Here is a 27178-nt window from a genome sequence, read left to right as displayed (position 1 = left end):
TTAATTTCATCTTCTTAAATACTAAAATTATTTATTGTAAATTGTATATTGTTAATATATTATATACAATTATAAATTATCGACATAAAAAATGTTATGATTCACTGAAGTCTTCTATAGTGGCTTGATAAAGAAGTGGTTTCAAATTTTCTACTATCACACTATGTTGTGCTCCATGTGTTATTGTTAATATCGAACTAGCCTTTCTTAACGTTTTGATAGCTTGTTTTAACTTTTTCAAATATACCTCAAGTTTTCCTATTGATAAATAAAGTATTCCAGTTGACGGATGAATTTCTCCATAATATGTTCTGAAATATGAAAATAAGTTACATTCTATTTATTAATTTAATATACTCAAAAAGATGCTCTTCTTACAAATAGCCATTAATAAGTTTTTTAGCATAGGATTCAGCTTCTTCCCAATGTTGCAAATTTATAGAGGAGTCAAAAGCAGTTTGTAAAGTCTGTACATACTGCACATTGAGAGGATGTAAAATGCCTTCTTGCCTTGAGAGACACATTTTGCTTACGTCCAGATCTACTATCTTTTATAAGGAATTTATTACATCTTATATTAAATCAATAAATAGCTAATAACTATTGTTATTTACAAGAAGGATACAGGCAATATTCTTCATATTTTCTAGATGGTATGCAGTAAACTCAGATATTTCATCAAAAATTTCTTTAAAATTTTCTGGGAATTTTGTATTACACTTTTCACATAAATCAGCATTCGGGGCACAAGGATATGTACAAAGTTTGTTTGGACATGCTGCTGCTTCTGCCATTGGTTCTGGCTTATCACATCTTTCACAGTCACACCAAAAGTAATACGAACTTTGTAGTTCTGCACGTCTATCTCTCGTTGTTTTAATTACATCAATGTATGGTATCCTTATCTATACACGTTTAGTCATAACTACATTATACTTTAAACGGTTGTCTGTTGTCAAAAAAAAATTTTATTACAACGTTATAGAAGCAAAAAAGGTTAAAAGACTTGCCTGAGACAAATCTAAAGAAGGAAGATCTTCTATTGCTTTAACAGTTATGGTAGTTCCCTCAAAGGTTGCTACAGCATTAGGTTTGCAACTATGATCCAGAATAGAAGGTCCCAAATAAATACCAACACCAATATTCATATCCGAATTAAATATACTAAAAGAATTAATAGTAATTCTGCCATAAATACCCAATAATTCTGCAGTACTTGGTATAGGCATATCTTCAAGAAATTTATGTAAAACATTGCATAAGCATACAAAATGTTCCATTTTTTTCTCATCCTTTTCTATCTCAGAACAATCTAATAAGATAGTATTTTAAATATCAATTGAGTAGAAATATATAAATAGTAATTCGTTTTCTTATATAACATAAAGAAGGCTTACGAGACATTAAGTCCTTAAATTTCCTATAACTAGTTTCATTATAATATCCTCTTTCTTCATCTCCCCCTTGATTTAATTTTATAATTATACGTGCCATTAGTCTTGCAACATTTGATATACCCCATGGTGAACATTTTTTTAATCTTGCACATTCTTTACTATGCATGGGCCAAGACATTTGTTGACAAGATTGATTACAATAATAAACATACTGACAGGCAGAACATCTAAAGAGTTTTCCACTAAAAGTGACAAGATTTAAATAATTTCTACTTATATTATAACACTGCAAATCAGCAAACTAATTATTAATTTGCATTACAAATAAAAATATTATGTAAATTAAACCTTTTAAAGCAATAATCACACCGGACATTTTTATATTTTGAACAAAGGACATAAGCAAATGGTTTGGCGGTAAGAATAGTGGTGCCTTTTTTAATAAAGTTTTCACTTTTGCTCATTTTTAAAAAAGTTATTTTTATTAATAACGTTTAATTTAAGACGAGGTATAACCATAGACGAGGTACAGATTAGACCTATCATCTTATAGAACTTGATGTTCCATGATCTGAAATACCGATCGTGTAAAAAATCAGATTTTATTATGTCCTCTATGATTTAAGGTCCATTTATACATAAGATAGATCGAGCATTGACCGATCACAGGATTAGCCTGCAGCGAGTTGATAAAAATATTAATTGATTTGTTTTAAACAAAACAATATAAATATCATAGACCTGTCACGATGTGGTCTACAATTGCAATCAGCTGCAATCCGCAACGAGCTCGTGCATTTGTATACATGGTTATTGTTATCACCAAAGGCAGCAACGCAGGCCGCGTTCTATAGCTAGCGACCGACTTGTAAAGCCATATAAAGCATATCTCGACTACGATGTAATATATATTACACCATTGACTAAGGATAGGATAGATATGACATTAAGTAGAACTTCGTATCTTAGGCTATGAAATACCGACCTGCCAAAAAAAAAAAACAGAGTTTACGCCCTTTGCGATTTTCTACGGCGAACATAGAAATTATTGTAGACAATTCGTCAGTGATTATATCACCAACAAGCTATAGAATTATAAAATAGATGACGTTGGCCCACCGACGTTTTGCTATTTTACCGACATAATTACTAAGAACATTTATATCTATCGCTGCTTCGTCTTTGACGCCTGAGGTATGCGAACAAGAGTCCTGTCGTCACCCTTGTTGTTGGAGACACAAGATCGCGCTGTGCAACGAATCCTAACAAATAGATCGGGGCGCCTTTCTGTAGACAAATTGACCAACATCGTCCGGTCGGTAAGAGCCTTACCCCACCGTGGAAATGTCCAGGTCTGTATATACGACCATGTACTAGACATGTTGACGTCATAAAGACGGCGGTCAAGAAACTACTAGTTTCTACTGCGTTCAAATATCAGGAAAGTTTTAATTTAATTATTTCGATAAATAAGGGAATATATAATGAGTATAACATAATGAAAATATGAGTTAAGCTCTATAAATCACTAAGTGCTTTTAATATACCAAAATTTTGTTTTCAGTAATTTTTTAATCAAAAAAACCTGGAACAACTGGATATCGTGATACCGACAGTATTTTGTGAATATCTCGGAAACCAAGGCCCGAGCGGAGGTTATATGTATAGAAAAATGTTGTTCAGGCACACACCCTCTACAACATATTTAAAAATCATTGAAATCGGTGAGGAAGGTATGATTCTGAACAACTATCCTTGTCCATGGCTAATTTGTTCTTCTATTTTTATCGCTCTTGTAAATGAACGTGCATGCGAAACACATGCATCACGCGAAAAATATTATTCGCAGCCCATCAAGTACTGAAATTACTATTAAAATGAAATTCAGGTTTTATTATAACAAAACATTATGACGAAGAAAGTAAATTTAATGTTAAGTCTAAAAAGCTATTGTGTGTAGAGTTACTTGTCTATCTCGGATCGACAAGTATGAACTTCACCGTAGAATCGTACAATGAAACAGGTTCATGTAGAGTGTAACCACAGACGAGCATATCTCGTTTGTGGTGGAACTACATAAATAGTTTCTTGTAAATGCTAGCGTGGAGCCAAACAGAGCAAATCACTAACTTCATAGGTTCTTGTATATGCTAAGATGAAATACCTTTAAGCACTTGGCCGTATAGTGCAGTACTAGTTCGAGAACAACGAGAACAATCAGCGTGAGCACTCTTATTCTCTTTCTGGCTGCGTAGACCCACTAAAATTATTAAATACGGACGTTTCTTTATTTTTTCCCTTAATTTTCAAACGATCGAATGATAAATCGAACTGCTATTAAAAAGAGAAATATGTTTGGAATATATACATATTTATTTAACGACCATGATATGCCTAATCATATTTATTTGCTCATGTACTGTTACTAATAGATGCTATACGCTTAAATACAGATGATGTATTACAGAAACGAATATACCAAAAAACTTAGCAATGTACACGCTACTCAAATCACTTTTAAATAGATTACTTTATCGTTTGTCGATTACATTGTCTAACAAGAGGAAGGGTGTACCGTTGAATATATTAATTTCATGGTGTCAACACTCGATGATTGAAAATATCGTCGGCAAAATCACCTCTCCGTAAAAAGGGTCGTGGTTAAAGAAAGTACAAAACAAAAATGGAGGGCAGTAAGGTACGAGAAGTGGATGAAAGTGGATGGTGGGAACGAAAGAAACGGGGAAAGATAGATATCTCTATACAAAAATAATTGGCAAAAAGCGAGAAAATAAAATGATCTCACGGACGAATAATGAGCTATGATACAAGTTGTCGAGATAATACTTTTTTTTTTAAATGAGATTAGACTGAATCGTAATCTTTTCCTCATATACTTCATACACACAGGCATACACAGATTCAAATTTTCTTCGTTTTTTAGATTTTTTCACGCATACTCTGCCTCTTTCTCTCTCGAAATCTTTCGATCTAGCACGCGTGCATTTCGCTATACAATGGCTACGATGATAATATACTTGTTGTGTGATGTAAAACAATAATACATGATTGCTAATGATCGCGAACAAACGAGACTGTCATCAATAGTGTACCTAATTTGTTATGCATGACGCATTGCTGTGTATAATTGATCTTAAAAGAAAATAAACACAGACAAAGAAAAATATAGAATATAACAAAATGTTCGCGCGACTAAGAGATATCGGTGCACGACTGTTCTCTTTTCGAATCACGATCTTCTCAAGGAAGAGGACTCTTTTTATACATCGTGCAGCCGGCACTTTTTTTATCCGATCGGCGATCGACCAGCGTTAGCTCGAGCAACGCTTAGTGACGAAAACAGAAAATATCTTACACGCAAATCTCGATGCTTTTTACAATAAAAACTTCTTCATCTTTGGTAGAAACTACTAAATAAATTATATTGTCGCTTACAGTAAGAATCGATGTTCGAATCGAACGCTCAAACAAAAAGCTTCCACGGAATAGTGAAAAATTCAACAGCTCGAATAATATGTTTTTTCTCTTTTCTTTTTCTTTTCTTATCTGTTTCATCCTTCTCTTCATCGTTCGACGGAAGAGAAGTTTTTAATAAAAAAACGTTATGCATCGCGCACGAACAGAAAAACGTCGTGCGTCCGTTTTGCTGCTCGAACGCGACACACGAGCAGGTAAACTAGAGAAATATGCACGCATATATACGGTCCTGAAGTACGATTCGGTGTGCTTGAGGATGTTACATGTTGGCGTGTCAAACGTCGTTAATAATACAATATACGTTTATTCTTTCGTTGTTCGATTTGCAGGCATATTCTGAGCTTAAAAATTTGGGAACAAATTCCGACGAATATACGTAGGTTGCCAAATCATTCGTTTCGTTATACTTTATATGTTTTGTCAAATTATTTGTTCGTAAGAGAAAGGAGTTATAGTTGATAAGAGCGTTTAATTTGACGCGAGGCTTAAAAGCTGATAATCGTTATCGATAGATCGTTTAATAGGATATAACAGCAGAATGATCGGTAAATAAAAGTTTAAAAATGTAGACATATAGATATGTAGACTAGCCAGATGCGTGGAACTATGAAGGGTCAACTTATTTACGAAAACAATATTACTAGTGTATAAAGACACTACACAGGTCCAACGTGTCGAATCGGTATAAACGAACCAAGTACTAGTACCAAGTATTAACTGTCTAAAATTTGTTACGTATTTCTATTTATCGCGTTACATACATTTATATCGACAACAATCTGCCTATATCGATCCCGCGGTATAAATTTCCGTAATATAGAAAGTTTTTCCTCTTTCCTTTTTCCTATTTCATAATATTTAGAATATTTGGAAATCACAAAACTTCTAGTAGCCATATAGTCATTACGTGCATATGACTACTGACTCAACTATAGAATTATTGTAAATAATTAGCCAACACACTGTATATTAATTTATGCGATGCGAATGGAAGCCATTTTGAATATACATGTCCAAAAATATTGTGAACACATATCTGAGAAAGTCAATTTATTATCATATTCTATGAAAATGTAAGACTTGTTAGAAATATATATATATGTATGTATATATATATATATATATATAGAAATCGTCAATTTGGACATATTTTTCATAAAAGAAGAAACTTTGAAATATAGTAAGTACATATACGTCGCAAGTCACCTAGTATCTCATGTTACGTTTCTCCAAAGTTCCATTCACAAAAACTAATCGTGTATATCGGGGCCAGTGATACATTTAAAGGCATTTTTGTTAGCGAACCATTAATTTCTTTCAATTTTCATCTCATTGACATTCGATTATATTGTAAAACAATATTTCAAACCTGAAAAACTGACCATATTTCAAAATCAAGCAACTTTAGAACTCATATTCGTCAGAATTGTTTCTTCGATGATTAAGACATAAAATACATTTGCAAATCTTTCAACATAACTTGGAGTTAATTCCACGGTACAATTCTTCGTAAATCATGCTGGCGTTTACGGTGGATGCGGCTGTGCGGGTGTCAAGGTACGTATACACGATGCAGAACGAATAACAGAATTCAGAAAATACAGAAGGGAAATGAAACGAAAGAAGAGATAAACGTCGTGTACATTTGTCTTTCGTTTTCATCTACCGCCAAACAAGTCGATCGACCTCGTTGCTGTTCGCCAACCAGGAAATCCAGCGTGTTCCTTAAACTTAAAGGCCATCGACTTTCCAGTTCGTTCAATTCTAACGAAGAAAAGTCGCTTGGGACAGGTTTGCGTAAAGCAATCTAATGTTAAAACGTGGCGATACAAAGCTAAGGGTCCATCGACTTCTGTCAAACGAGAACTACGGGGTATCGCGTGATTCGCGACCAGATTCGATACAAATAATCCTAAATGCTATGTGTCACATTAAATTCGACGTAAATTATCTACTTAAATCATTTGCCTACTTACTAGGTAGCCTCTATTTTCGCACGCCTTTCACTCTTTCGCTCTCTCGCGCGCTCTCTCTCTCTCTCTCCCTCTCTCTCTCTCTCTCTCTCTCTCTCTCTCTTCTTTCAATTTGCGCTCTTTCTCCGCTTGCGTAGCTTCGTCAAACCTAGCAAGAGTATCCTCGTGGAACTTCCCACAGCAATACGGTATTTCCTTTTGATGTTGCGCTACTAAACGAGGAAACACCAAAAACTAGAACGAACTAAAGAGAAAGTCAGACTCGGAGTAGTCGCATGCTCCTCGTTGAGATTTCCTCTTTAGAATACGTACTAGAACATTTACACGCGAGCAATCGTATCGATCGAGTCATCCTCGAGACTCCTCATCCAGAAGCATTCGTCAAACGCGAGAGATAAAACAATCTTCGCGTTTTTCTGCTTTGTCTGGTGATTGTACGTGTTTCACGACGGTTCACCGGGTGTCTGGCTGGTCCTCACGTCGACGCCCACCAACGGTGTCCATGCGGTTGCTCCCTTTTCTATCTCTTTCTCTTAACAGGACGAGCTCTTCAGCTCGCCAATGTCAGCGATGTTTTGGAGTAACGCAGCCGCCTCGTTGCTCGACTGGCTCGACTTGTATCGTTGCTTCAGGGTGCTCAATGCGGACAACAGTTTTGTGTTTGACGTCATTAGACGCGAATTCGCGGCGTCCAAAGCAGCTATTTGTTGCTCTTGCGCGTCGATCACGCGCTGCTTGTACGACAACGCAGCCGACATCTTCTGTTGTTCGCGCCGTAGCTCCTCCTCCACGGAGATTAACCTAGAATAATGAAATCGGTGATCATTTTAGCCGGTTCTGCTCGCGTCAACGTGTTTCGCGGATATTTAGATTCGCGTGTTCGACCATGGTGCAATCTCTGTCTTATATTCCGATCGCTTTTCTTCCCTCTTTTTAGAGGAGTAAAGATCGAACGTTTCATTTGGAAAATTGCACGTTTATCTTGTACAGACGAAAGCTCTCGTTAAGAAGATCCTTCTTATAGACGAATAGAGGTTGCTTCGATGGTCCTGAGCACACACGGAATTCAGCTTCACCCGAGAACTCTCTCGATGCATTCGCGTTTGCCACTTTTATTCAATGGAATCTTTGGTCGAAAATTTTGATATTTTAATCGATGCAAGCGATGCGAGTAAAATGTAACAAGAATCATCGGGTTTAAGAGAGATTTCACGGGGAGGCTTAAAAGGATCCAAGCGTACCACGATGCACATATCGAGTAAAAAGAAAACACCGATAAATAGTTTGGAAACGAAAGTCAAAGGAAGCAACAGTGTAAAATATTTGGTGCAAAGTATCATACGCTCGAACAACCAAAAAACAGAACGATCAATAATGCAGTGGGTTAAGAGAGCTTTTTTCGATCAAAGAAGCGAGGAGTCTGCTTCTGCGATTGGCCACAGTCAAATTCGCGTGCGTGTAAGTACGATAATGTGAGAGGAAATGTCGAGGAGAGCACGACGCGAACAACTATTCCGAACATTTCCCGCGCACCTTGCAACGCACTACGCAGAGCTGACACACAAAAATCATAGTGGTTGCAAAAGTGAACCGTGCACGCGTGGAACAGAACGAACGGGTGATCAGAGGCGTGTGCGAGGCTGTCGGTATCTGATATTGAGAAACTTTATGAAGTATTGACATGTGGCTGACCGAGAGAATGTCTTTTGGACGGTGATGTAAGTATAAAACACGCAGGGTGAGAATGCTGGTCCGTCGAACAGTGATTTTGAGTATAGTTATATATATATATACAAAAATTAGGTGAACAAACTTAGAATTTCCGTATCGAATTGCTTTTCAGTATGCGCACAGAGAAAAAAACAGTCTGGCACGTATCTTTGTCGAATAAAACCAAGATAGAGGACAAGATATATATATATATATACACACACATATATATATATATGAGTATAAAAACGCTAAAAACATGTGATGTAACAATGTAAGAAGCTTAGAAATATAATTGACTCTTACACCAAGGTCCAGATCAAGCCAGAGTATACCAAATGCAGCGGAATAGAATGCACAGGAACACACAATCAATTAAACATAGATTATTTCGAGAAACAGTAAAAGAGTTCGAGTTACGCGACTCGATGACAGTTTCCTTCTTTTAATATTTTCTTTCTTTCTACTATTCGATACTTTTTACGCAAAAAGGTAATATTGTGTTTCTTCGTTTTTACTCTTCGTTTGGCTCGGCTCTTGTACTTTATGCGTATATTTACAGAATTTTATCTAACTGTAAGCAACAGTTTCTTTTGGCCGATTTGAAATCATTGGCAGACGGAGCTGAATAAACTTTGCGTCTTGCGATAAAACATTGTAAATTTACGTTTACATCTTTATCTTTATTTTACCAATATATAATACGTAGGTATCTTTTTTCTTGAGAAAATAGGAAATATATTTTTCAAAATATGTACATACGCTCTTTGAATTTTGCGTTGCACGAGTCCAAGATGCGTTTCTACAAGGTAAAAGTAAAAGAAAATGTAGAAATAACGATCGAATTGAGAGTCAATTACTCATTGCGATCAAGACCAAACACCATATATCTTGCGTCGTGTTTCGTTAATTCTGAAGATATCGTAATTGTACAAAATTTCGCGAACAAAGAATAAAAGTTAAACGACGAATGAAACAAAAATAAATGAATCAAAAGAAAAGAAAAGGACACATAAAAGACTGAAGAAGTAAACGTGTAATGAAATCGATAATATACACAGAAAAAGAACATAGGAACATTAGAACATAGAACAAAGTTGTTGAAAGAACAGTAACTGGTAACGTGTCTGATTAAGGAATTCTAATTCTAGAAATTAAGGATTCATAAATGAATATCTTTGTACATATTTTACGAAATTTTACGATATTTCACGAAATTGTGTAATCAAATATCAAATTAAACACGACGTATTATAAATATTATATATATTATAAATAAATATATATATTATAAATATTATAAATTCATAAATTGCATCTAATATGTACCGATCAGATATTAATTAGCCTTTCCTAAATTTGTTAAGCCACGTTCTTTTATACCTTTTTAAGCTACGTTTCACTCAACTCTGCCTGCCACTTCGGAGATCGCGTTTCACGATTGCTGTTGGATCTCGCCGAGAATCGTGTATCCAAAAATGATGTCGCGAAGAAAGCATCGAACAAACGATCGATAGTCTCTTCACGGATATCTTTCGATCTTCGTAGAGAAGACGTCGAACGAGAAAAATCGCGGTGAAGAAGAACGAAGGAAAGGAAGGAAGAAAAGAGAGAACCGACGTGTGACTGATGATGAGACGGAAGGGTTCGAAGGGTGAAACGTAAGAGAAACGTGGTAGTCGTCACGGTGATGGGGTGATTACATTCAGGCAAATAATCAATCGATGGTTAGTGGCAGCGTTAATGAGGATTAAGTACCTGGAAATGATGCTCTTCATCTTGGTATCCGGTGCAACGCCGTCTATATCGGTATCCTCGGTTGTGCCTAACCGGGCCCTCAGTCGATCTACGCTACTCTGCAACCTCTCGATTTCCACTTCGTACTGGAAACGAAGAGACGTGGCGTTGTTAGTTACAAGACATACACGTTACAAAGGCGTTCCGTTAGGCGACAGGTCAGAGAGAAAAAGACAGAGACAAAAAGTGACGATCTTTCGCACGGTAAAAGAGGAACTTGTTATTCACAAGGTATACGTTACTACGAGTATATATACACACACGGACGAGTTACGATGGATTAAGAGAGAATTATAAGTTCCTCTTTGATCTCGTAAGACAAGTTCTATGGAAATCGAATTATTACGGTTCCTTTGCCTCGATCACTGCTGAAAGTCGAAGAGATTTTATTTTTTCCTTCGGTTTTGCGGATGACGGATAAATTGAATTGTACGAATGGTTTTTAAATTTATATAGAACTTAGAATTTATAGAACGATTACTTCGACAAATGCTATTTCACGATTATTCCCGTTCTTGCAAATAAAGTCAGATTAATTAATTATTGTATCGTGAGTAACGAAAATAAAATAAGGCGTACGTAATGAAAAGCGAAAAACACGTAGAGCTCCAACTTTAACGAGTCTCTAACAAGTATCTAAAATCTAAATTTCTATTAAATTTTCGAAAACGCAAAGAAATTAATAGCATATTTTAACCGACTGTCCGTAATTTTATTCGCCATCAGAAAAACCAAGTAGGTACTGGTCGTGATTGTAGTAGTAATAAATCCATTACCTGATCGATGCTTCGATGACTGCGAGATTTGCTCCTCCTCGTTGTGCAGCTCTCCTCTTCGCTGGTATCAGAGAGGTCTCGCGTAGAATCTAGCGATAGTCTCCTTCTTAGTTTCGTGCAACAGACACCCTGGTTTTGTTCCGAGTTATTTCTGTGCGTCTGGTTGGCCTGTCTCCATTGGTTCTGATTATTTCTTTGTAGATTCCTCACGTTATTCTGTGGCGGAGGCGACGGGCTGAGATCAACGCCTCTCACACCCTCCACTCCTCCGTTTCCATCCCTTTCCTCGGAACTACTGCTGCCTCTCCTGCCGTTTCTTCCGTGATTCGATTCCATGTGGTAAACAGGATTGGCGAAAGCCAGCGGGGCTGCATTGAGTATATGTGCGTTTGCATTGTTGCTGCTGAGATCCACGGGACTGGAGCTCTGACTGTAAGCAGCGAAGCTTTGGTAACCGGACGAAGCAACGTTGCTCAACTGAGAGATCGATATTTGCGAACCCTTTTGTGATTTTGATTCCGACACTTCGTCGTCGGCGTACCTCAATAGATCGGACAGCTCGTCCAAATTACCGTTGGCAGTCGTGTTGTTCTTGCTATTGGTGTAATTGTTGTTTGGTTGATGGTTGATCGATAGAGTGAGATTCGACGAAGGATTCACTACGACGTTTGCGTTTACCGTAGTTTTCGACACGTTGTTATAATTTTGGTGCTGCATCTGGTTCACGTTATCCTCCTTGTTACAGTGGTTCCTACTGGTTGATCTCGAGACGTTGTAATTATTATGGTTATAATTATCTTCTCTGTCATGGATGTCTAGGTTTTGCAACCGCGATATGTTGTGTCTGTGGTTCTGCTGCTGTTGTTGCTGGGACATAATTGTGCAATTATTCGATTGGTTGATCTGCGACGTAGTGATGTTGTAGTTGGAATCCTTCAGATTGCTGTGACTCTCTGATCTCGTAGGACTGGCGGGATGTGTCTGGCAATGATTCACGTTCGCCAGACTCGCACTAGCGGTCAGTCTGTATCCCGCGCCCGTCCTACTCGACCCTAACGGTCTGTGTTGTCTTACTATGGGTGTGGGCGAACGTGACACAAAAGCTGGCGACTCCAGCGGATAATCGTCCGTAGTAATTTGTAGCTGCAGCTTTCCATTGGTCGGCATGTATGCATTACGCGGCAGAGTGGCTGCTCTGGTTACGTTAGGGCTGCGAGAACTGTTGTGGCTTAGTGTGTTCGATTGCAACACTTCGTTGCTATCTCTGATTGTTCCATTTAGCGTACTGTGATTGCTCAATGTCGACGTTGCTGATACAGACAAGTTGGTATTGCTGTTTGCTATCGTGGGATCGTTATAGCGGAAGATGTTGTTTTGTAAATTTGGATAGCGGTGAGAAACGGGCACTGGATTTGGACCCGACTGATCTAAAGCTATAGAGATCCTCTCGAGGATCTCTGGTAGTCTCGATGGAGGCAGTGACGAGGAAAACGAAGATATCGTGACCAAACTTTCGCGTAAAAGCGCATGCAGCAGAGATAGTTGTTTGCCCAAGTCGATATACCCGTCGAATTCCAACGAGTTATTGGCCGGAGCATCCTTTGGCAAAGGGCTCTGTAAAAAACATTTTTAACTTCGATAAGTCACGAGTTTCATAGTTTCGTGATAAAAAATAAAGAATTATCGCGTACACTGATTAACTGAAGAAAGTTCTTCATGGATGGAGCTTCTCGCTCCAGGAGATCGTTCATGAATTCCATGAAGTTTTCTTTTCCTTGGAATCTCGTGAAGTTTGCCAGAGTTTGAAGCGTTTTCGCCACGAGAGTGAGATTCCTCGCTGCCTTTTCATTTGGATATTCTAAAAAAAAAAAACACTTTACTTTTGTTTTAACGTCTTCAAACATTTTATTTAAAATTATTTAAAAATACTGCCTGGCTACATACACTCGATACAGTTCGTCTTTTAAATTTACCACCAGAGACGACGAAACTATTATACTTGTTTTACTTTCGGATCTTTATGTCGATCTTTTCGGAAAGTAGAAGAAGAGTAAATTATGGAGAAGAAAAAAGCGCTTGAAACTTCAATCAAATCTATCAAACGATGAAATCTGATATCGAAAAAATGATATTATTTTAATTCAACGGACGATTCTCTGGCTACTCTCTGACGACGACGACGACGACGATAATCGTCTCTTCTCAATCAGGTGCGCTTTTAAAGGATTCACGTACGCGTGCCACTTTTTACGTGCATTCCAGACTCTAGACTAAATACAGAGTGCCTTTTTACTCAAAGGCAGTGTCGCTAATATCGCGGCTTACACAGTGCAACTTCCTGGTATAGGGCCGAGATATGCATTGTTGATAAATCAAATATATCGGCACGGTGTTATCGTTGCGGCGTTATATACAACGTCGTAGTCTGCTAGCGAGAGTCGACTACATACATCGCATTCTGCTTAATTCCACTTTTGTTCACTACCACCGACTTGATTTCTTGAAACTTGAAACAAATAGCTCTCTGATACTAGTTACAACAATCGTGGAACAACCTCGTAGTCTCAAAGATTTAAGTTTCAATCGCTAATAACGGACGAGGTACATTGATCGAGCAAGACAACGTAATATTTTGAGCTTTCGACTTACCGTGAGTAATGTTGAAGAGGGACGGGCTCAGAATGGCTGGGCAGAGGAATCTGAGGAATATAGACGCAGAGATCAGATTGTCGGCGATGTCCTCACGGCCCATGTCAGCCAAGCGTTCGCGGAATATACGGAAGCACTCGCGTAATTCGAGAGGAAAGTGAGCGTGGCTAGCCAATATCCTACTCCAGGCGAGCTCCACGGCGTTCCGTAGATTCTGCTGCTGCTTGTGAAGGGCTGCCACCGAGGCGACCTTCAGTGGATCCACCTCGCAGTCGCCACCCTCCACCGCTCCTCTTACGACAGCCCCCAAGGTCTCCTGGAGATACCTGTCACCCGTCAACTTCAGGTAGGCCTCCATCGCCTTCGTGGCTAAAGAATTTCCTCGAAACGTGAGCCTCTCGTCGTCTGAAATTCGATATTTTTCGTTAATAAACACACGAATATTTACTGCAGCAACTTCGACTCCTTTAACTCTTTAGGCGAGATCAATCTTGCCAGGGGAGTGTCATATTTTGCAGGAAAGAAAAGATTTTAAAGAGAAGATTCTGCCAAATGGTTTCTAATATCCCGATGGTTGTCCGAAGATACTTTTCTTTTTACAGGTGCGTTTTGTTCTTTTTTTAGGTTCGGAAGAGTTGTTTTCGTTGATCCTTATAAGATAAGCTATCGAACCAGAAATCTTTCATATTTATCATACTGATTTCCTATACATGCACACATACGTACGTATATATATATATATATATATGTGTACACTACGATATAACTACAACGTCATAAAGAAGCGAACAAGTGAATTTTCATTATATATTTCAATTTTACGAAACAATCGATAAATTCTTGCTTCTCAGCCGTACTGAAGATCAGCATGACTCACCTATTCTGTGTATATCCATCATCACCAAGTCGGCGAGAAATTGAGGCGCTTTCTTTTCGCGCTGCATGACGGCTACTAAAGCCGTGGCGATGTCCTCTTTCGCTTTGACACCGATCACTGGCTCCAATTTCTCGCACAAGGACGCATAATCTGTCTTCAAATACTCCAGGAACTCTTGGTATATTTGAACCGGCAGTATGTCCACAGATTGGAAACGACATTTCACCCTCAAAGCTGGAGGCTCCTTCAAAGGACCTTTATCACCAACGACGGTGTACCATTTCTCTGTTAGATAACGAGACGTGACGTTGTGCACCGGTATACTCACGGAACCTGGGCAAAATTTCAAGCATTTTCAGGAATATTCAGAGTACGTTTCATTTTATCGAAGATGGATTTGGTTTATCGGAGAGAGAGAAAAAGAGAGAGAGAGAGAGAGAGAGAGAGAGAGAGAAATAACAGAAATATAATTCAATTCAAAGTAAAACTTCATTCAATTTTCATTTATAATAAATTTTGAGGAATTGCATGTATTGGATTTGACAAATTCTCTTTGAATTACACGAGCCGTTAAAAACATCCAAAGAAAACTGTTGGCAAGAAACTTAATTTGTTTCTCGATTTCTGCCAATTATTAAGTTTGTCAAGCAACGTAATTTTACATTTATCCAAATTTACCGATTAAAACGTTCTTGTCCCTTTTCTTCTTTCTGTCAGCTTCCCTGTAGAGGTTCACTTGTATGGTATTGACGGAAGGCAAATGATGGAAATCAAAGTGCTCGCCCCAGAAGCAAAGGTCGGCCTTCAGTTTCGCGGTGGTTCTCGCGTACAAAGTACTGTCCAGGCAGACCTCGCAGAAGTATCGTTTCTTCGCTGGCACGCCTTTCGCCTCGAGCAACCAGATCTGCAAGGAATTATCCGTTCGTCGTGTCTGCTCCGCGTCAGGTTGAACGGATTTCCTCAAGCTGTGTTCAACATTCAACGTACGATGATTAATCGTGCTAATTATCTCTGCCTGTTGAAATTGAAGATATCCAACAAGGGTAATTGCCAACACAAATATTTACAAGCTAATATCTTAAATACGTGTTTAAGTTTAAAAGACAGACGATATGAAAAAATACAATTTTTCGCGAAAAATCGTAATTTTACGAGATACACCTCGAACGTGTTTTTCAACGGTATACGATTACTTCGACGAAACCCACCGTAGCTAGCTGCACCATCAAAAATGGCGACGTGTCGTTCGCGTAACGAGTGATTATTTGACGGTCAAAGCTGGTTTGGATCGATCAGCGTGGCGTAACAGTTTCTCCTCCCCCGGGTGAGGAAAGAAGATAAAAGAGAAGGAGAAGGTTGGGGAGGAAGCAGCGTGGAAAGAAGAAGAAAAAGAAGAAGCGGCAGAGAAACGGTACCAACCTGTGTAACCACTGGTCCCGTTCGTGAGCGGTCCTGCAACTGAAATATTTCGGCCCACCGGTGCTGGGTGTGACCTGGAAGCAGTGAGGTCTGCCAAGCAAGCTTGGATGCAGCGGTGTCACGGCCGCGAGGTCCATCGAGGTCACCGCCTGTCCGCAGAGCAGGGACTCGTGTGAACGGCAACCCCGAAGTCCGGCACCGCGTTGCTTCTGTCGCTCGAGCTTTGTCACGCTTTTCGTCCTCTTCAGCGGATTCGAGCGGAACGACCTCTTGGAGAAGAAGTTCTGTGAACAGACAAACAGAGAGGGAGGTGAACGCGTGTCGCTCAGGTAAATGGAAGTGGTCGAAGAATACGGGGGCCATCGATTCGATCACGTAAACTCCACTCTGATACGATACACACGATAAATAGGCAACTGAGAAATACGAACGTATCTAAATTACTAATTAATTCAGTGCTAGACACGTTCGTACGAATATCTTTTATATTTATCTTTTATCTTCTAACGCTTTTAATTCTTTTTCCAATACAAATGAATTCGCTTGCTACAGTTGCGCAACATTTTTGAGTCATCTGCTTTTCGAGTTTCATATTTCCTGTCACTAGAACGCGGTATCTATATGTATCGTTCGCGTTTGAACTCTATAAAGTCCCTTCACCACGCCGTTACTGTTTTACTTTAATAACTTAGCTTCTTGGAATCGTCATATCGAATCAATTTCGCACAGTTCGTCGTTAAATAGTGATCGACGATCGGTCCACGTTGCGCGATTCCTTCCAAACAACTTTCCTGTCGACCGCGACGCGCAAACATTCTCCGCATTAAATTAATTACACGAAGATGAATCGATCGGTGGTGTTGCAACGCCGTGTGTAACGTGACTCTAATTCCGATGTATGATATAACTGCTCGACGCTTTCTTCTCCTCCTCGCCGTTTAAACGCGTCTTCTTCGAAGGTCTAAACAAAAGTATTCTGATAATCTGCAAAAGTCGCATGTAGGATATCTGTAAGTTGGAAATTGCTACACGTTTTCAACCTATAAAACATCAACTACAAAAGGAAACTACCATTCGACACAGAAGCATCTTTTCTAAGTCTCATCGTCGAAACGAACAACGATTTTTAAGATTTTAAATATGCAACGTAAATATAGGTTTATAATACAGGTAATATGAAATTTGGAATTTCAAATCGACGAGAACAAATGAGAATATTAATTATTAATATTAATTATTAATATTAATTATTAAATGAAATTATTAAATGAGAGTATGCTATGTTAACACAAGTATACATAATATTAGTAGTAAATTGTACGATACGTTCGATACGACGTACTTTCGATCAATACGCTTCTAACATCGTACAGTACGAATTTTCGCATTAAATAAACACGACCTACATTTTTTTCAATTTTGATTCATGGCATTTTCATATTTTCATGTTAATTTGCTTCAAATTTCCCCGTTAAAAAATTTGATTCTGCGACAGTTTCATCGACAGACCTTGCACATTCGAATTGACTTCTCGGCGTCAACGTACTAAACACACTAAGTGAAACTGTATGTATTTTATCGCAGACATGCGCCATGTGTTAACGACTATGGAAAATATTCTTTGCCCTCCTGAGAAATGTTCCGCGACTCTTTGAAGTTAACGCAAGGCAAACAAAGAATAATTAGAGGCCTCGGATAAATGTGGCACACAGCTGTTCAAAACTTTTTTTTTAGTTTATGACGTCGTATTAGAGTTTGGGAATGCCGGGAAACCATAGTGCATATATATGCTTATATATGTATATATACACCTTTATTTCAATGATATTCGATATTCAGTTTTAAATTTAACTGTCAATTAAGTCATAAATAAGTCGATATAATACTCTTACAAACGTTACGATATATTTGTCGAAATGTCATAAATATTTTAATTATTATAAATTGTCAATTACTCTGTTATTCTATTTTGATATTTGTCTGGCTTTTAATATACATAAACTTGCAGACTTTTTAACGCTTTATATCATCGTCGTTTGAAAATACTTTGACCAGACAAATCAACGATTTCTCCTTTCGAATCGAAATATTAAATGCTTTTAGAGCGTTTGAAGAAATAAGAGTTGGTCGAAGTCGGTCACGTTAGGTGCGAGTCGGTGCAAATCGATTTCAAAGTTCTTTCGTGCTAACGTGAAACAAAATCTACGAAAGAAAGAAAACTTGCACGACTCGGCAAGAGGAATGGAGAGAAAAATTTGCATCGAAATAGCCGTCTTACAAATATGGTAATACTCTCAGCCTGTTATTGCTTAATTCACTTGTAAATCCGTTTATTCGGAAAATTGACAGTTCTATTGTTATTGATAAATTGTACCGGAAACTGGATGTTATATTCGCAAAATTACGACGTAATTAAACAAAATTAGGTTCTCATAGTACGAAATTCATCGATATTTTCCACGAAAGGAACGTTCATACAAAACGACTATGTACACGTCACGGTAACAATTTCACGTGTTTCACGCGTTTGTAAGCAAAAATCCTGAATTTATTCGACCGATGCACCTTTCGTCGCACCAATAAATTTAACTGTTTCTATCTTCCACGATTATCTTCCATGGCGAGGTGTGTAACATTTATAGAACGTTAACTTATTACAACGTTAGAACGACAGCTTACATTTATTTAATCACGATCGTAGTTCCATTCGCGAACAAGATGACGTTTACGACTCACTATGCACTGTAAACGAACGAATAAATCGTTCCGACAGCAAAAGTTGTCCGCGCCACGAGTGAAAATCATCGACTGACTTCTCCAGCGATATCGAGAATCTTTCGTGACATTGCTCGAGTGAAAGGTATCCCACACCGAGTTTGATACTGGCAGTCTTTGGCCCGTACATCCGGATCAACGATGTGTACGAACAGATCCTCGGGTTCAAAAATCGCTTCTAACTCGTGACGGAGGAATTATTAATCTGGCATTTAATTAAATATGCATACTGTTTGGTTATCGTTGAGTAAATTGGAAAAGCTACGGTGTTATATCGAGAAACGAAACGATCGAAGACTAACGTTAATGTCCTAGTAGAAATAAGAAGAAAAGTTTATGTATTACGTAAACGGGTAACGTACTTTGATAGAAAGTTGAAATAGAGAGAAAGACGTATTTTATTGTAGTTAATTTGGCATATCGGATATTTAGACATTTCAAAAGACCAATGTATATAAAATATGGGGAATAAGAATTAATTTGCAATTATTCGCGTATCGTAAATTTGAATGAATTTTAAGATGACATATTAAATTTTTATTTAATGGTACAAACGTTAATTGTTTCGTTACACTTCCTTCGACGTGGATTTAATTTTCCGAAACGAAAGGCTAACTTTTCCAGAAGCTAGAAATTCATCTACGAAACAAAGGTATTTTCGCGTGGTTCTCGTTCGTTACAGATTTTTCAACGAGATCGCTGAAACTTCTCGAAACGTTAAATCCTCTGTTCCACTTTCCTCGACTTTTGAGCGTGGTTCAAACGCGCTTCTTTCGGGTCATCGGATAAAGACAAGCTGGCCGGATGCCAGCGGAACTCGGAAGGATTCCAAATGTTTCGCGCGTTTCGGGAAGTGTGCACAGCTACGCGAGTTTTTCCGGATGCATCGGATCGGTAGTCCGTAAGTTTGCCAAAAGTTTTGCTGGAAAATGATAACCGGACGAACGCGAAAGAAATACTTCGTTCGAGAATGTATTGCGAACAGAATGTATTGCTCGAATATTCATTTTGAATACACGCATTGATACTACTAAGTTTGAACGCATTTATTCGCTAAATTTCCTGTATAATCTGAATTTCAGCATTAACGTGTGTTCGTTTAAACGCGTCTCATTCGAAAATATGGAAAAACATAACGGATGGATATGAAGTCTGGATTACATGGTTGAACGAAGAAAAAAAAAGAAAAGGAAAAGACCAGATTCTCAGACTTTTCTACGAACGCAAGACAGACATACCAAAGCCGCTCTCGTCGTTTATATAAAGCGATCGTTCGGCCTGCTACACATATTTACCCTGGCAGTGAAGTAATTGATGATCATGTTGACAACTTTGTCCTCCTCATTCTCCTCCATCGGTTTCACGCACATTTTTCTTCTGGTCATGCGAACGGTGTCGCGTGAGAAACAACAGCAGATGTTTCCGATTCACGAATTCAAGCACAGGAAAAGAATTCCACCCCGTCGCTATGCCTTCTTTGATTTGTTCCTCTTGGGGGATTCAAAATCCAGACGCATTTTTTCCAGTCTCCTTTCGAGTTCAACGAACACGCGTTTTTCTTAATACCACACTTTTTCACAGTTTCTCTGAGCGTCGAGTTTCTCTTTTTAATTCCTTGGGAAACTCTTTTCGTAGAGAACAACTTTTCCCGGACGATTAACCCTGACAGGTCGCGTTAATTCGTGTTAATAAAGTGTGGTTTGCAACAAGACCGTGAAACAACACTTTAACCACACCGATTGCTTGCTTCCTGACGATGCATGTAAACATGGCTATTTTAATCGAGTTAACGCGACTGACTCGCTGATAATACATATTATATTCAGATAATACTACATCGGACGGCAACGAGGAATTTTGTCAAAGGAAAGGTGATCGATACGTTCGAACGACTTCGTTGGTACTTTACAGTTATTAGTAGCGCGAGTCATTCGACGAAAGAACGATTTCTCCCGCGAGAACCCTCGCTAATGTTACAGGACATTGAGACGCTGTTCTTTCGTTCGCAGCCTATTTTCACCGTGACTGGGTGTTTGTCGGTAACGATACGTTGATTTCACCGACTCCTGCCGCACTTTAACGTTATTTTTCGTCTTGTCTTTGTTCGTCATTACCGTCACGGTAACGTCGTCAGCACGGTAACGCCGTTATGTTTCTTACACATTTTCTATACAGTTAGGAAGTCGTGATTCCTCGCGATCGTTACGACGATCGATCACGCTTGCTTTTTATAGCTTTATCTTTATCCTAGCACCTGATTAGTCAGTTTTCGTCGCAACGAATTGTTCTTGATATCGTTAGGAATTAACCGTTTATCATGAATTTTCAATAACACTACTTGCGATCATTCCTATCCGACTTGCCGTTCATCTCGACACCAAACTTTCCTCTTTTTCCCTTGCCTTTATCGACCGGAAGCGGATATTCGCGCAAAGGTTTCAGCGTCATCAGCGATCGCCAATTCTTCTTCTTCTTCGAATATTCTTTCCCACAGATTGAAACGCACGTTGTCGCAGTAAAAATTTCTCCCGTCACTGAACGTTGAATCGCCAAAGCAACGAAAGAGGCGTGTTGTTATCGTACACGTGCGAAGACGATAAGCTCGTCCAATGTCAGAATGCAGTATAATCGGTGCACTGCGTCATCGAATTCGTGGTTGGGAAACACGCCGCGATACGGGCGAAGAGCTTCGGGTAACGATTCTTCGCCAATGGGAATCTCCCTCTCCCTCTCTTTCTTTCCATCGATCGCAAATTGTTGACAGTGCGATTAGAAGTTCAGTGCTTTAAGCCGCATCGAGCAAGCTGTTTTCCGTGGAGCAGCTGTGTCGAGGAGTTTTATTGGATTTGTTATTTGACAAGAGCAGACGCAACAGACGTTTCTCAATTAAATTTTCAACAAACGTTTCGTCGATTCACCAAAGCGGACATATCGCTCGTATATTATATCGTTTAGGGATCGTAAAATTCGTTGTACCAGTAATTTTCATAGAGATTGCCTGTTAACATACTCCGTTATCTAACACATCTTTCGTCTCATCGATTCGCCAGAATTGAAAACTCTAAAATGAAAAATCCCAAAACGTCTGCAATTTGTCACGAAACTTCCAACGATCTGTCACTTTTTGCCTGGATATTAACCAAACGTTTACCCACCGAAAGAAGAAAAGAACGCGAAGACCGTCGATCGTGACACGCTGGAACGCGTGGTTGTTTCTCGAACGACTGCCGCCGTTCCTCTCACGATTCTTCCGTTCCTGGTTTCCTTTGACCAGCCATCGAGGCGAAACGTTCGAAGTTTTGTATCCGACGCGATAGACTCTCAGGGATTTCTATTCACACGCGGAAGCACGAGCCAAGGATTCCAGCTGGCTCTGGCTCTGGCTCTCAGGTATATTTCTACGGCTCCCAAAAACGAGATCGATGCTTCCAGGCATGGCCAGGGGTAACTCTCTCTCTCTCTCTCTCTCTTCCAGGTCTCCGTTCGGCTTGCGCCCGAGGGATTTAAATCGACAGGCTCTTTAAACGATTCTCTGCGATTTATGCTCCTCCGAGTCGATAGCCTCTTCTTCCCTTTTCCGTATACACACGCCACCACGATCTTCTTCTATAAAGATTCTTTGTTGTTGTTAATATTAATTTTCGAGACGCTTGATTCAATCATTTTTAAACAAGTTTGAAGACGATCGCGTATATGGTTAATTCGTGGGCGGTGAGCCGTCGATATTACTGGTATTTCAAATGGCGACTATTGTTTACGACCCATGTCAATCGTCGTGTCGTTACTCGGTGAATGTTAACCAAGATTTTAAAAGGGATTTCAGGCTTTCGTATTTCTGTAATAATCCTGTTATCCGCTCGAACGGGTTTTCCGAATCTTCACGGTGGTTGAAACTAGTTAAATGTGGTCTTTTTACAATTGTTACGATCCAATAGCAATTACTCTCTATGATCGATGCAGTTTTTCACGCTAATTTAGATTTTAAAGAGTATTCGAAGCATTCGAAGCATTCTGTGCCGAAGGTGTACGAAGCTTTCAATCGTCGATCCGAGTTATTATTAGACTTTCTGTATTTTGCAATTGATCAATAATCCTTGGTGACAAGTGTATTTTTAAGTTTTGTAACTGGTTTTATGAAAACTGGTATAGCTGGTTCAAAGTCCGCGTTTATTTTAAAAGAAGTTACCAGCAATCCTTGTATTTTGCAATACGTCAAAAAGAACCACAGATGGCCGGAGTCGAACAATTTATGTAAATTCATTACCAACAACTAAGAGCGTTTTCACGTTTGCAGCTTACCGAGCGAACAGATTAATTTAACTTCGAAACTAAATTAAAACGTTTAACGTTTATCAACTTAAATTTATAGTTTACAACCTACAGATAATAATTTTACAGGTATACTTTACTGGGTAGTGTTACAATTTGCATCGATAAAGATCACCGATATCTGCTTCTTTCAGGATCGGTGCATTCGTTCGTTTCTCGATTTTCTCTATCGGTGATCCGTCGCTCGTCGTCCGAGCTCGTCCGGCAAAATATTCTTAAAAGAACGTTAATTTGAAATCACACGGTATCCGCGACACAGCCTACGCTTTACGGTCTATCAACGAAGACACACACCTTTGCTTATCACTGAAAATCCTTCGGTCGCAACATGGACGAACGGAGGACAATCGTTCGTCTCGTTTCGACAGACGTTCTGCGTTTCGCCGATGGCTCCGTAGGCTCGGTGATATTTTCAGCAGCGGTTGCTCGTTGCTTTTCGTCGATCGAGCGGCCGTCGACCCTCGAGGCAGTTGCCTCCTGCCTTTGATGTTCCTTTATTTGGCCACGAGTCTCTTATTTACCGGCTTCTGTCCGTCGATAAATTATTGCTCGCAATTACTCGCACCGAGCACGCTTTGACGCGACAGCAATGCTCGAGAAACGTACGCGAACGTTTCGCTTTTGTTAAAATTTCCCCGCTCTTGGGTTCCAGAACGTCGTAGACGATCGTTTTCATCCTTGTTCCCGGTGAAAGAAAAAAGAACAAACGCCCGAAGAAACGAGGAATACGTAGGAAATTTAACGAGCATTCGAATTAACGAACGTAATAACATTTTATCTCTGACTTTAGAGTACATCGAAGAATATTCAAGATACACTGTGTGCTCGGTTCTCGTGATATAATACACTCGGATCTCGTAAGATCCGCCTCGGAAGAGAGGCAAGATTTCGCGGCAAAATCTCGACGTTGACTGGCGCAGATGTTGCTCATCCGGGTAGCCGAAGTCAAGGGATCCTTCGTGCGCACCTTTGTGCACTACGACCAAAAACCCTGCCCCTGTATTCAGGTGAGGCAAAACGGGTCACCCCTTGGCCTCTCAGTCCCTCGTCTATACCCGGGGAGCCACCGGTAAGAAGGACAAAAACGTCTTCGAGGGGTTCTCAAACCGATTTCGACGATGATCTTTTACAACGACCAGCTAAGACGCACCGTGACGAATCTGCCTCACGGATGCGTAAATTTCGTTGAATGCGCGTGATTCGACCATACGTAAATACGCATATACCGTTCTTCTTCTTTTTACTCGATCGATCTAACAATTCGATCCCTTTCGATCGACAAAAATACCTTTCGACGAATCTTCTATAAACAAGAATAGAACCTATTTTCTTCGCTTAATACGACACGCTCGCGGTCGCCAAATCGTTCCTCTTTAATCCTCCAGAGCGTTATTACATTTTGAAAAAGCGACAGAACCCTTTCGCTGAAAGCATCGTTCACGAAGACCAAGCAATTTCTTGTCGCAATCAACACGGAGACGAGCGATTTCTTGCGACGAGGTAGCACGCTTCGCGAAATCGCGAAAACGGTCACGCTTCTTTTTGTCATCGACTCCGTCGCTGTTGGATCGAGTTTCGTAAACAATTGGCGATAGCAGGACGCGGTTCAAACAGATGGATCCGCAAAGTCGTCGGCGCACCGTTCGAAAACCAGTTCGCTCGTTTCTTTGCTTCCTTGGAGGGGTGTCGATTAACTGGTGCCAGTAGAGAATAAAAGTACGTACTTTCCATTTTGCCTATCCTTTTCTCGATATCGTCCATAACGACATCTTCGAATATCTTTTCGCGATCTACGTACAACGTTGTACTCGTATAGAATCGACTCGCATACAACGATTTACACGATTTACGTCTTTAGTTATCTTACAATACGCATAAAGCTGTTTCTCTTCGTGTTGTACTCGTTTGTCTGTTACATAGATCGTTTTTCGCGATTGTTTAACCATTTTACACGAGTGAAAAATATAATCGCCATAATTTCTTAATAATTCCCTTTGAAACATAATATATTTTGTCAACTATAATTTCTTAATCCTTTAGTGTAGATCGTCGATAGTTTATGCTCCGAAGTGGTACGCACGCTCGTAAAACTGGCACGAAAATATTTCCTTTTCTTCGTTTTCCCCCCCTTAATTTTATTACAGCTCCGCTACAGGTTATAATTAAAAACCTTTCTTACTTCTCTACCTGTTAATAAGTCGTAAACGCTAAGTAATTAAATCGAAAATATATTACACCTTTCAAATCGCGTTCCTTCCCTACTTTACATACGAAGATCGTATCTTTATTATTCATTCGCATTCTCTTTTGTCGGATTTGCATTGATACAGCAAACATCGAAACTTCATATATTCTACTTGCTTTCGCCAGAAAATTACAGAGAATGAAATGGAAAGGATTTATTTTATTGTGCGTGCGTAAGGATTGTAATTAATTTTTTTTTCATTTTCAATAAGGTTCGTTTCGAACGAAATTCTATCGAAGATCGCGTGAAAAATTTACCTTTCTCTCGAATCAATTTACGATCCAAGGAGAATTTGAGAGAATCCTGCGTGGAATCGAAGCTATGCCGTTGTTTGAAGTATAAAGCGCCGCGGAACGAGTTTATGGAAATAGGGCACGACTCGAACAAATTTTATCAAGTATTCCGTGTGACAGCGACAGATACTGGAAAGAAGGAAAACCGTTGAAGCGAAGAATATCGTGCGGATACGTTTAATATCGGAGAAATTCCGTGTACAGTGTAGATAATAGGAACGCGTAAAAGGTAATTTCGCTTGACTCGATCGTTTCGATAAAAAAAGTAGCAACTACAGTAGTAACTTTTACGAATTACGTTATCTCTGTTTCTTCGGTAATAGAGATACGGTAATATTTAAAAATCTAGTGGTAGAAACTATTACGATCGAAAGATAACGATGAATCATGTAACGTTCGTGATTAGGACAGGAACTGCGGAAGCAACGCGTAGCTTCACCGAGTTGTTTTATCGATCAACGTGACATCATACCGGGGAAATCGAAACTACACGACGAGACTTAATTTTTAAAATTAAATCTTAGACTCGACTAAGATCGATATCAGTATACGAAAGAATGCGCATTTTCCAAATTTATTTTCCGCTTTCAAAGGAAGATGTACACAAAGTACAACTTACGTATGACTGGTTGCCATCCTGTCCATAAATCTCAGGTACCATAAATCTCAGGAATTTTCTAGCTAAGGTCCTTCAGACCGAACAAACATCTCTTCACTAAATCGTTTTCTAAAGGTTTATCGTTACTAGTACTAGATAGGAAAGTTAGTTTTCTCGCATATGATGCTTCCCACTAGCAACTCTCTCTCGAGGGGGTGGTTAGCTTCACCAACCAACCTAGAAAATTAACCAATTGACAGCGAAGTCTTTCCCCCGCTCTCCCAATGAAACCTTGCCCTTAAAAAATCAGCTCTTTCTTATAGATCAGACCCACCCACAACAAGCTTCCTTCGCAGCATCATCTTCACAGAAAGTCGGTCTTTGTGCATCTTTTGAATCGCCATCATCTAAGCGTACGTCGCGTACTACACACTGTAACTTTGGATATCGATCGAAACTTAATTATGTCTCTCTAGTGAAGAAGTTGTTTGAATAAACATTAATTTATACCTGTTAAATCGGTGTAACGTCGTTCGAACCACCCCTATTGTCGTAACAGAAATAAGGGGATCGATCAGTTCGTGGCGACGATTATTTAATCGTAACGGGAATTTACGACTCTCGTCGACGCGCTATCTCGCGATCGCGTCTCTCCGCGAACGGTCGAAACAATGACAAATATTTATTTTCTTAATTCGTGGATATATCGTGTCTTTAAAACCATGTACGTAATTCCGAAGGATTTTGTGGTTCATCGTGTATCTTTGATATCTATTACTTTGATACAACCCTGCACATCTTTCATCGTACGTTTCAGTACGGACACACTACTTGACCTACAT

The 27178-nt window shown here is 39.2% G+C and overlaps 2 protein-coding genes across 18 annotated transcripts in view; both read right to left on the bottom strand.

Annotated features, from left to right (window-relative positions):
* Positions 1–4: 4 nt before the first annotated feature.
* LOC126864587 (histone-lysine N-methyltransferase SMYD3) lies at positions 5–3641 on the bottom strand. Of its 2 annotated transcripts, none has more exons than XM_050616081.1 (6): positions 1746–3641; positions 1398–1639; positions 1011–1312; positions 626–905; positions 379–541; positions 5–311 (listed from the first exon to the last, which is right to left on the bottom strand). In XM_050616081.1, the coding sequence occupies exons 1-6, from the start codon at positions 1859–1861 to the stop codon at positions 95–97; spliced, it is 1320 nt and encodes a 439-aa protein (XP_050472038.1). In that variant the 5' UTR covers positions 1862–3641; the 3' UTR covers positions 5–94. The 2 variants fall into 2 exon arrangements, with proteins under 2 accessions (XP_050472038.1, XP_050472039.1); XM_050616082.1 differs by having other exon boundaries at positions 1398–1683; positions 1746–1856.
* A 145-nt stretch (positions 3642–3786) lies between these two features.
* Positions 3787–27178, bottom strand: part of LOC126864580 (ras GTPase-activating protein raskol) — a 255631-nt gene continuing 232239 nt past the window's right edge. For 15 of the 16 annotated variants that reach the window (XM_050616044.1, XM_050616045.1, XM_050616050.1 and 12 more), the window contains 8 exons: positions 16097–16380; positions 15356–15642; positions 14678–15010; positions 13801–14205; positions 12843–13009; positions 11152–12765; positions 10337–10461; positions 3787–7669 (listed from right to left, as the gene is read on the bottom strand). In XM_050616044.1, the coding sequence (XP_050472001.1) occupies positions 7402–7669; positions 10337–10461; positions 11152–12765; positions 12843–13009; positions 13801–14205; positions 14678–15010; positions 15356–15642; positions 16097–16380 (3483 nt within the window). In that variant the 3' untranslated portion in view covers positions 3787–7401. The remainder of the gene's footprint in view (positions 7670–10336; positions 10462–11151; positions 12766–12842; positions 13010–13800; positions 14206–14677; positions 15011–15355; positions 15643–16096; positions 16381–27178) is intronic. The other variant, XM_050616042.1, reaches the window with a different exon arrangement.

This window comes from Bombus huntii, chromosome 4, assembly GCF_024542735.1.
Source record: "Bombus huntii isolate Logan2020A chromosome 4, iyBomHunt1.1, whole genome shotgun sequence".
NCBI classification, from domain to species: domain Eukaryota; kingdom Metazoa; phylum Arthropoda; class Insecta; order Hymenoptera; family Apidae; genus Bombus; species Bombus huntii.
Note: the sequence above shows the minus strand (reverse complement) of the source record. Positions and strands in the feature narration are given on the sequence as shown.

Excerpts from the sequence above, each read along its gene's own strand:
- LOC126864587 (XM_050616081.1), bottom strand. The coding sequence starts at position 1,861 with ATGAGCAAAAGTGAAAACTTTATTAAAAAAGGCACCACTATTCTTACC. Across the intron at positions 1,313-1,397 it reads ATTTAAGGACTTAATGTCTC|ATTGTTCTGAGATAGAAAAG; the intron begins GTAAGCCTTCTT and ends CTATCTTATTAG. Across the intron at positions 542-625 it reads AAATATGAAGAATATTGCCT|ATCTGGACGTAAGCAAAATG; the intron begins GTATCCTTCTTG and ends AAAAGATAGTAG.